At 42.1% G+C, this 11,132-nt stretch overlaps 1 protein-coding gene and 1 non-coding gene across 6 annotated transcripts in view; one reads left to right on the forward strand and one right to left on the reverse strand.

Moving 5' to 3' along the window:
- Positions 1 to 4,524: 4,524 nt before the first annotated feature.
- Positions 4,525 to 11,132, reverse strand: part of Amn1 (antagonist of mitotic exit network 1 homolog) — a 51,254-nt gene continuing 44,646 nt past the window's right edge. For 3 of the 5 annotated variants that reach the window (XR_012450804.1, XR_012450802.1, XR_012450803.1), the window contains 2 exons: positions 7,788 to 8,011; positions 4,525 to 4,657 (listed from right to left, as the gene is read on the reverse strand). Coding sequence is in view for 2 of the 5 variants with exons in the window: in XM_074083080.1 (XP_073939181.1) it covers positions 4,587 to 4,657 (71 nt within the window). In the remaining 3 variants the exon portion in view is untranslated. The remainder of the gene's footprint in view (positions 4,658 to 7,787; positions 8,012 to 11,132) is intronic. The other 2 variants (XM_074083080.1, XM_074083079.1) reach the window with 1 other exon arrangement.
- The window catches only part of LOC109698858 (electron transfer flavoprotein subunit beta lysine methyltransferase), a 40,349-nt gene continuing 38,069 nt past the window's right edge, over positions 8,853 to 11,132 (forward strand). Inside the window, exons 1-2 of the transcript XR_012450805.1 lie at positions 8,853 to 8,980; positions 10,298 to 10,780. This is a non-coding gene — a transcript (electron transfer flavoprotein subunit beta lysine methyltransferase). The remainder of the gene's footprint in view (positions 8,981 to 10,297; positions 10,781 to 11,132) is intronic.

Consider the following 11,132-nt stretch of genomic DNA (forward strand, 5'->3'; position numbering starts at 1 on the left):
GAAGGTTAGATAGGATGACTGCAGTTGAAGCTGCTTTGTTTTAACACAAAATCCAGTTTGATGATTGTTAATCCTATGTATACATACTAGGTGGTTTATAACTTTTAAGTTCCTTTTGTTTGTTTGTTTTGGCGGGACAAGGGTTTAAATTCAGGGCTTCATATTTGCAAAACAGATGCTCTACCACTTGAACCACACCTCCAGTCCAGTTTGCTCTCGTTATTTTGGAGATGGGCTCTCTTGAACTATTTGCCAAGGCTAGCCTCTGATAAGAACTGCCTCTTCTGCAGTCTAAGCCACAGCTGGTCTCATCCCTTGCAGATCAAAGCCCACTGTCCCTTATCTCCCACCACCTCTCTTTGTCTGTCCCTTGCCCTTGCTTTCTCCCAAACGCTACTTAAGTCCAGACCCTCCGAGAGAAGCTGCTGCACCATTTTCTCTCTGCCAGCCAAGCCTGCTTATTAAACCTTTGGACATGAGATACCTCTCGTGAGCCTCCTTTGTGTGCAGTGTGCGGTGTTTTCCTAACAGCCTAGAACCAAGATCCTACCAACCTCAGCTTCCCAAGCAGCTAGGATTACAGTGGTAAGCCACCAATACCTGGCTTTTAAGTTCCTTTTTAAAAATTAAAAACAATTTTGTTTTTATATTCCTTCTTTTTCTTTAAGTTCTTCTCTCTGACACCTCCTTGGCCCCCAGTCAGCCCCTATTTGAGAATGATGAGAAAAAAGTTTATTAAACTGTTCTCCCAAAACTGGGGGGAAAACCACATAGAAAGCTCCTTGGTGTTTTTTTTGTGTGGTTGGTTTTTGTATTTGGTTTTTTTTTTTTTGCTTATTTGTTTTGTTTTGTTTCTTTGTTTGTTTTTGAGATAGGGTCTTGCTACATAGTCCAGGCTGCCCTCAGATTCACTGAGTTACCAAAGGTGGCCTCAAACTCATGATCCTCCTGCCTCAGTTTCCTGAGTGCACCACCATGTCCACTCCAAATCTTCTGTTTTTTTTTTTTTAATGTACCTTGTTAGAACTCAAAAAATGTGTACAGACCTCAGAAGCAAAGTTTCTCTCTAATTTCCTGTCCTCTTGTTTCTCACCCCTCACCTCCCTGGGGCAAGCCATGGAAACTAAAATTGCTCTACCCCAAGATGGGTCAGAGAAACCAGAACCCATTTTCTCCAAAGCCAGCTATAAAACCTAAACTTACGACTATAACTACCTTTCTGTGTAAGAGCTAATTATTAAAAAAAAAAAAAGTCTCCTTTGTTTGATTGTGGGTTATAAAGTCCCTGTTCCAGAAAGGTGCTGCCCATCACCAGAAGGAAGGAACACTGCACACAGAGGCCTAGAGAAGATAGAGAGGCTTTACAAGGTTTTCCCCTAGTCTGTTATCTTCACCTTTCTCATCCAATCATATTTCTACATGGCTGCCTGGGCGTCATCAAACCTAAGCACAAAACTAGATAGTTCACCCTGGTCCTTTGGGTCTTCATTGTGAAGGAGCCTGTGAAATTGATTAAATAAACCTGCTATGCTTTTCCTCCTGTTAACCTTTTGTTATAGAGGTATTAGCCATGACCATTTATGATGATGTCCCTACAACCTGAATTATACAGGATTAGAAAAACAATGCAATAATTTGAATTTAAAATGAGACACAATTTTTTTTGCTGTCTCAAAGCCTTATTTTTAAAAAATTTTTATTATTGTTGTACTGGTGATACATTGTGACATTTACAAAAGTTCTTACAATGTATCATAGTTGAATTCACCCCCTCCATCATTCTCCTTTATCCTCCCTCCCCCATTACTGGAATAGTTTCAACAGATTGAGACACAATTTGATCAGACATTTTATCAAAGAAAATGCATGGGGCAGGGGGAAGGGGGGAGAAATGACCTAAACATTGTATGCACATATGAATAAAAGAAATAAAAAAAAGAAAAGAAAATGCATGGATGACTAAAGGCACATGAAAAACTGACCAAACATAGTTAGCTGAAGGAATTAAAGACAATCCACACCAAATAGTCTGATTTGTTATGCTGACAATTTCAAGCCAAAAGGACTAGAGACTGGAGTTGCAGAAAGGATTGTCTGACCTGCCCTTTCCTACACAAAGCAAGCCACAATCATTCCTGTGTAGAGGATGCCTTCCCTGTAGCAGAGCCAGAAATTACCAGTACTCATCAGAGACAGATGACCAGAGACGGGGCAAGGTTGCTCAAAGGCCTGTACAAAGCAGCTTACTGAGGTAGCTCTTGTCTTCCACCAGCCTGTGTGCCACTCACACCACGAACCCTTTCTTGCTACTTACTATTAGTTGAAGCAACGATCCTAATTACCTTACAATTGTGTAAAGTAAGATGTTAACTTGTAGAAAACTGATAAAATCAGATACAAAAACTTCTGTTGGTAGAGAAGATAGCCTTAGTCATTAGTGTTTTGTTTTGTTTATCTATATATTTATTTTTTGGCAGTACTGGGGTTGTTTTGTTTTTGAAACAGGGTCTCCCTGCATAGCTCAGGCTGGCCTGGAAATCATGATCCTCCTGCCTCACCACCCTGAATGCTGGAATTACAGGTGTGAACTCCCATGCCCGACTCCTTAGTCATTAGTTTTATTGTCCTGGAAGACATTATCCAATTCTGTATCTAATTTAGTGAATTTACTTCAGCTTGTTTCTTCTAAGTTCATATAGGTATCAATAAATAGGTCTGTTTCTCATCTATCCTTTGAACTAGTTTTACATTTCTACTATTTCTTTTACTAATGAGCTTAAGACTTTGACACACATTTACTATTTATGTAAGAATTATATATATATTTCTCATTTTTAGGATTATGTTTTAACATGTTGAAAGATTAGAGCAAAAGGATAGTTTTCACACAACATGACTTTCACAAAATTAATTAAATCATTTAGTAAATGTAAAAGGTATGAGCCTTCTCTTTCAATCAATGAAGAAAAGAACCAGCCTGCTTCTATTAATCTGGCAACATTAGGCCACCTTCCTTACTTTGTAACCCAATCTCCCATTTGCTTTTGCATTGAGGACACAGGCCTCTACTACTACTGACCCAGGCCTACTACTGACCCAGCTGGACTCTCAGTTTCAAACTCACATGATTTTCTTTCTTTTTTATTTTTATTTTTGGCACTTGAACTCAGGGCTTCTGCTTGCTAGACAGGTACTCCACACTTGAGCCATGCCTTTAGCCGCATAGCTCACTGGACTTTCTAAACAACACGTTAGCTACTGTGGAACACTATAATCCTCATAATACCCCTGAAAATGATCATTTTTACCTTCCATTCTACATTTCAGAGTGAGGCTCCATGTCAGAAGGAGTAGAAAAACTGGAATATTAATTCAGGTTGGAGGACCTTGCTGTGCTTCCTGCCTTACAGAAAAAGTCTATGAATGGCACAGGTGTCCTGAAGAAGCTTAGCTTTCCTTTCTTAAGGAAAGGGATTCAATATGAATTAGTAGCAAGGACTGTGATATCCACAAGAATGGGACCAGTTTAGAACAGTGGTTTTTGACTGTGGATCATTGTCCATGAGTAGATAATGAAATCAATTTAGCAGGCTGGAACCAACATTTTAAAAAATGAAATAAAACAAAATTAGACTAAAATAAGGTAGAAAATGCCAAAGTGTCCTGCATACATAAATGTGGTTTATGTATGAGAGGCATGATGAAACATGTATTTCTTATTGTGAGTTGTGATCAAAAGCTTTGGGCTGGCAGAGTGGCTCAAGTGGTAGAGTGCCTGCTTAGCAAGCATGAGACCCTGAGTTCAAATCCCAGTACTTCCAAAAAAAAGTTTTAAACTTTTTGAAAACATGGAGAAGAAGGATGCTGGCACCATAAACACAAGGGAAGCAACTGAAAATGGTAGAAGATTTTTTAAGAACTATTACATATGGACATTTTGGTTTCCTAAAGAAAACCCCAGATGCATATATTATATATATATGAAGAGGAAGATAGCCTTAAAACAGGGTTGTAAAACATGGTAAACTGTCAATTAAAAGCTGTAACCTCTGACAGAGCTGTGAGGAATTGCCCATTAGAGCCATGCAAAAATTCGGGACCCAGATGAAAGGCACCATGCAGAGATAAGCACCCATTCCTGCCTTTCTTTGTCTCCACTTGTAAATAAACTTTCCAAAGCAGGACTCCCCTGCTGTTCTTATCTAAACCTTAGATCTCTAAACCACTACTAGCCCTACTTTATGGGAGAGCACATTCCTTGTAACCTGATACCCTGCACTGCTTTTTAATATCCTGTGAATCCTTTGTTCAGGGCTCAGACACAGGTACACATCTGGGCCCGCTAGCATAAAAATTAAAATCTGAGTTCTCCACTCCTCCGAGTGTCGCTTGGTTTCTCCTCTGACTATATTGCCACAACATATATATATATGTATATATAATATATTCCCTTGCTTCAAAAACTCTGAAACCATATGTAAGCAGTAAAACCAAAATGCTTGCTTTGCAGTTATGCACTCTTACCTCACTTATATTTGAATCTGTTATTCGCCCTTGTGTGCTCATTATCTTAATCAGTCTGTCTTTTATGTTAGGAGGCAACGGCTTGATGTCTGTGATGTATCTGGAAATATTCTCCATGAAGCACCAAAGGCATCTGAAATACAAATATAGTATAATAAATCACACTGTGCTATACTGGTCGCTAACACTTTTCAATGCTGTTTGTTAGCACTTAGCCCTTCATAAACCAGTGTGAATATCTTTATTAACATTTACAAATCTAGTTTGACAAGATTCAAAACCCTATGCCATGTAAAGTGATAGACAAGATGGTTTTCCTCTACATTTTTTTTTTCAGCAAACCTCATTACCAAGATGCATTTTAAATGAACTAAAGTTGTTTCCCTTTTTCCTGTCAGTCTCTTTGATTCCTAAGACACGGATATCACCAATATTTCAATCACATATTCCTAAATAAACATTAAACCAGGGCCCACTAATTGAAAGTTTTTATCTATTAATCTAACAATCTTGTTTCACTATTTTTCTTCAATTTTGTGGGTAATAAAATCTCTAGAGAAAGAACTATAACCACAAAGATTCTACAATGAGTATAAATTATACAGACACTTGTATACACATAGAGTTATCAGAGCAGACAACAACCAAGACCCTTAAGAAGTTGAGGATGATCAACTCCAAAATAGTCTGATTTGGTATACTGACAACTTCAAGCTGAAAGGACTTGAGACTAAAGTTGCAGAATGGGTTGTCTGACCTGCCCTTTCCTACACATAGCAAGCCACAATCATTCCTGTGTAGAGGATGCCTTCCCTGTAGCAGGGCCAGAAATAACTGGTACTCACCAGAGACTAGGCATGGTTGCTGCAAAGGCCTGTACAAAGCAGTTCACTGAGGCAGCTCTTGTCTTCCACCAGCCTTCCACCCCTCCAAATATCTCTCAGTGACTCCCTGGAATTTAATGCCCAGCCCAGATCCCTTTGTCCTGTCATTCCTTCTTACATTTATCTTTCTTGTGAACATAAAATGTAAAAGCTTCCTACTGTGGCCATTTCTCTATGTCTTCACTCTCTCATGAGGGTCCTCATGTACATGTAAAAGTCAATACAACTTGTTTGCTTTTCTTCCATTAATCTACCTTGTGTCAATCTGGTTTCTAGACCCAGCCAAAAGTCCCACTTAAGAACTCAGATGGGCCTTCAAGGCTAGTGTGGAGCCAGACAATGACAGTTCTGAGTGATATTTCTGTTGGATATACCCATTAGAAGTCAAGGACATATTAAGATTCCTGTGTGTTGGGGATGGCCTGAATTCTGGAAGGATGAGGAAGAGGGATGTGTGGGGGAGGTGGGTGACAGCAGTTTAGCTTTATGTTGTTTTATTTTTGCAATGCTGGTGTCAAACCCAGGGCCTTGAGCATGCTAGGCAAGTGCTCTACCACTGAGCTACACTCCCAGCCCCAGCTTTCTGTTTTAAGCAAGGCCTGGGGTCAGAGAACAAGGTCTAGTGGGAGGAGGGCAATTGTAGTGGAGAGGTGAGAGGAGGAGTGTCCTGATAGGAGGCAAGATAGCTAAGTAGGACTGATCACTAAGGGCCTGGGAAGCTGTGATCAGGACATTGAAGGCCTGAGGAGCCCAAGAGGATTTAAGGTAAGAGAGAACATGGTCAGATGGCACAGTGATTGACAGCATAGGTTGGTCTAGTTGAGAAAGAAAAAACTATATCTTGCCCTTAGTTTGGCTATCCTTTTAGTTAAGCAAGTTTAGTCTTCAAGTCCTGCTAGTAGCTCTTCCTTAATCATTTTCTGAATCTGTCCAATTTTTTTCCATCCCTGCGCAATTGCCTTAGTTCTGCCCTCATTTTCACTCGCATGGATTGTCATAATATCCTCTAACTGGCGTCTTCAGTCCTGGCTCCCTCTAAACTATTTGCTACCTATACCTTAAAACATTTTTCTATAACCCTGATCTGATCTTCTCATCCTTAGCTGAACACCTGACCTTCAGCTTTCACTCTTGCTCCACAGCAGCACTGTCTTTATGCTTCCAATGATGACAGTCACTGTAATATTGTACTTATCAAGTATTCTCTACATGCAAGAAACTGAGCTAAGCACTTTTCCCTGGGGATTGAACCCAGGGCCTTGTATATGCCAGGAAAGTGCTCTACCACTGAGCTATATCATAAGCCAGCATTTCACTTGCATCTTATTAAATCCAAGGTCACATACTAATAAGTAATGAATAACCTGTCAAAAACAAACAAAAACCCTTGAAGACAAATTTGAGTAGGGAATAAAAAGTTTTACTTGCAAGAAAGACCAGTTTATTAGAAAACTGGCTCTCTGAACAAAAATGTCAAGCAGGTGTTTAAAAGCAATAATGACCAGATTAGATAATAGCTCAAATTGTTTTCAGACAGTTGAACAAGTCTGCTTGGATATACTATATTGAGCAAATTTTAACAAAAGCAAGATGGTCCTTTTTATTTTTTGTGGTACCAAAAGCAAGATGGTCCTTTTTTATTTTTGTGGGGTTGAACTCAGGACCTGCTGCTTGTTAGGCAGTTGCTCTACCACTTGAACCACTCCACCAGCCCTACTTTGGGTTAAAATTTTTCTCATGAAGTATTTGCCTGGGGCTGGCTTTGAACCATGCATGATTCTCCTGATTCCTGCCTCCTGAGTAGCTAGGATTATAGGTGTGAGCCACCAGTGCCCAACTTAAAAAGTCCTTTCTTTCAATTAAAAAACAAGAAGCCTGGACATGTCAGCATTGTGCTTATAGTCCCAGCTACTCGGGAGGCTGACACAGGAAGATTGAGCCCACAACTTGGGGGTCCCAGGTGGGCAACAGATTTTCTTTGTCTTTAAAAACACAACATGGCCACGCTGAATAACAGCAAAGAAAATCCATGTGACCTGTTTTTCATAGTTTATCTGAAACTATAGGAATGTAAGGCCTTTCTCGATTGTAGGATAGAAGTTTCAGGAAAAAAAAAATCACTTAAGTGACAGTATAGAGAATGAGTTAGAGGAAGGCAGGGTTGGAGACCAGTTACAGGTGTACAGGTAAGTAATCACAAGACTACACTACTGAGAGAGCTGGAGGAATAGAAAGAAGTAGACCAATTTTAAAACTATTAAGGAAGACAAAGACATGCATAATCCCTTTAGCCTCATTTTGAGTTTCGGATAAGGTATCTTCAGGGTTGCTTTTTGGCAGAGAATCTCACTGTGTAGCCCAGGCTGGCCTAGAACTCACTTTGGAGTTGCGGCTTGCCTTGAACTGGTGATCCTCTTGTCTCAGCCTCCTGAGTGCAGGGATTACAGGTTGGCACCACCATGTCTGGTATCTATCTTCACCTTATTAAATGCATCTTCAGTGGCGATCACCAAGATTTTCACCAGGGCCCTCTTTTGTAGAGATGTTAGGCTGACCTCTCTTCTGATTTCTTGGGTTACCAATTGGGATCCTTAAGCTATTCACTGAGATAGAATACAGGAACCTGGTTAACAACATTTCTTAGGGCCAGCGCCATGGCTCAAGTGGTAGAGCACCTGCCTAGCAAGCTCCAGGTCCTGAGTTCAAACTCCAGTACCAAAAAAAACCAAAAAAACCCTCAAAAACCAGTACTTAATTTTAAAAGAGCTGGGCTGGAGGGGTGGCTTAAGTCCTGAGTTCAAACTCCAACACCACCAATTAAAAAAAATAAAAAAGCAGAGGACCCGTCTGAACAGCACCTGCCAGCGCATTTCTGAAACTGCAACCCAAGAAGCAGAAACATGGTTTGGCCGTTTGTTAATTTTGGACTTTTTTTCTCTCTTGCATGCCACAGCAGGTTTAAACGGTTGTCAGGTGAGGTTATTTTAGAGTGATAAGTTGAGGGCCCAGGCTTGAAAGGTGGGTAACAGGGATCCGGAGCCGCAGGGGCACAGGAGGCGTAGATGGTGCATCACGTACATTCTCATGCGCGGCTTAACCACAGCTGAATGCAGGCGTCCTAAAGGGCTCGCCCCGCCTGCTTAAGTCTCCACAGGCCCACTGCCTTTAGTGGCACACAGGGCACGCTGCGTGCATCGTATCCGCGCCAAATTCTAGAACTCCGGACTCGCCAGACACTGCACGCTGACTTACGGTCCCGCACCTCCTATTTGAGGTGCGGAGCCGCGTGCGTTGGCGCCTCCTGTCGGCGGAGAAAATGGGAAGAGAAACGCAAGCACTGCTGGGAAGGAGGGCGGGCCACGCCTCCCCCCGCCCCCCGACTTCCCCGCCCCTAACCCGCCCTCGCTCCGCCCCTTCCCCCGGAAGCCCCGAACCTCGCTCCGCCTCGCGCCCGGAAGCCCCACCCTCCGTCCCAGCGTCCGGCCGCCCGACTGCTCATGCGGTAGCCCTGTCGCGGTAGCCCTCTCCCGGCGCCCCGCCCCCGCTTTCCTTCCGAGAGTCACCCAAGCCTGGTAAGGACACCTCGCCTCCTCCTTTAGTTATACAGGCAGAAGCGTGGATAACACCTGTAGAAAGTCCATCCTGGGTGGACGCCAGTGTTTAAAAGTGAGAGCTTATGTGTCATTATCAGGACTCTTCTGAAAAACTGCACTGGCTCAGCAGCAGGTCGCTGCCTGGCCCCTTTGGACTGTTTACAGCCTCGTTTGTCATAGCTCCTCTGTTATTTTTCTCAAACACATCACTCAGGTGCATCATGGGTAGCCACTTACAGACGTTTGAGTTTTTGACCCCCTCTAAATACTTGGGTGGATAGACTATTACAAACATTTATGCAAAAAAGATGAGAGGTTTTGAGTGTATGATTTAAGATGTTCTTCATTCCTGCTTAATGTGTGTGCATGTGTGTTGTTTTGTTTTTTTGAAGTACTGTGGATTTGAACTCAGGGCTTCACACTTGCTAGGCAGGTGCTCTACCACTTGAGTCATTTTGCCAGCCCAGTGCATATCTTTTTGGAACAAATCTTTCTGTTCAGGCTTGGTAAAGTTGATTCATCAAAGATATGTACAGAAAGAAGCCAGGGACTGATGGCTCATGCCTGTAATCCCGGCTACTTGAGAGGATCAAGGTTCGAGACCACCCGGGACAAATAGTTGGTGAGTCTTCATCTCCAAAATAATAACAGCAAACTGGACTGGAAAGAAGTATGGCTCAAGAGGTAGAACACCTCAGTTTTATTTTTTTTAGTAGTACTTGCTAGGCAAGTACTCTACCACTTGAGCGGTGTGCTCAGCCCCCATGAAAAGTGTGGTTTTCCCCAAAGGAAAAAATCTGAATCAATTTCTTAATTGCATTCTTTGATGATAGGACAATCTTTTTTTTCTTTTTATTGAGACAGAGTCTCACCATGTTGCATAGGCTGACCTCAAACTCCTGGGCTAGACTGAAGGGATCTTCCTGCCTTAGCTGGGACTATAGGCCCATGCCACCACACCCAGCTAAGACTATCATTAATGAACTGGTGTAGTCAGTATAATTTATTAACCTCTACAGATCTGGCTATACTTTATAAAGGCAAAAACTGTGTAACTGTGTGCCTTGCTAACCACTTTGTCCCATCAGTAGAATATAAGTTTCCTGAAGGTAGGGGACAATAGTCCCCTTTGGACTTTCAATTTGTTCTCAGTTGCTGAGCCTGCCTGCTTAAAGGTAAAGTGATTTATTAAATGTATGAAAGACTTTAAAGGTATACCTTATTATATGTAACAGACATTTTCCTGACAATTCCCTCAAAATAAAACACTTATGTATTTGTTGTTCTTATTAAAAGGAATTCTTACCGAAAAGGCCACAGAACATTGGATTTTCCAAATTAATGCACCAAACTTTCCTTTGAAATGAACTCACATTTGTGAACTGCCAACTACAGAATATTTTCTTATTGTGATAGGATCTTCAATGATGGTTAGCCTTATGTTTTCAGTATGAGTTTTTAGAGATCCAGAGTTTCCAGGTGCAATTGAGGTGGGAGACAGACCCTGTTCTTTCCCTGTGGGGAGCATCCCTTATCAACAGTCACACTAACAGAACTGCTTTGGAAAAGGACTGATGGCTTCGAGCATAGGTTGGAAAGCCTCCAGGAACCAATGGCGTCTCCTTCTGAAGCCCTCAAGAAGCAGTGGCCTGTTTCCCTGGAGAGGAGCAGGAAGTTCTGTGGACCCTGAGATAAAAGCTTTCCTGGAGGAGAACACTGAAGTCACCAGCAATGGCAGCCTCACTCCTGAAATTCAGTTACGGCTTTTGACCCCCAGATGTAAGTTCTGATGGGAACGAGCTGACTTGTGGCCCTACAGTGATCCTTACTGGGCAATCTACTGGCCAGGAGGTCAGGCCCTGTCAAGGTACTGCCCTGATGAAATGGGAATCTATGAAGCTGTCACAGATCCTTTCTCCTTTCAGTTCCCTCCAACTTTGCAATCTTCTGGTCCTACATAACAGCAAAGCCCCAAAAGTCATTGAGGCTTGCTCCACTGAGCAGAGGAGCGTTTATATTATGGGAAGACAGTCACCTTTTTCTCTGAAAAAGCCACCTACAGCTGGGCACAGTGGCTCACTCCTGTAATTCCAGTGCTTAGGAGGTAAAGACAGAAGAATCAGGAGTTGAG

The sequence above is a fragment of the Castor canadensis genome, chromosome 8 (assembly GCF_047511655.1).
Source record: "Castor canadensis chromosome 8, mCasCan1.hap1v2, whole genome shotgun sequence".
In the NCBI taxonomy this organism is placed as follows: domain Eukaryota; kingdom Metazoa; phylum Chordata; class Mammalia; order Rodentia; family Castoridae; genus Castor; species Castor canadensis.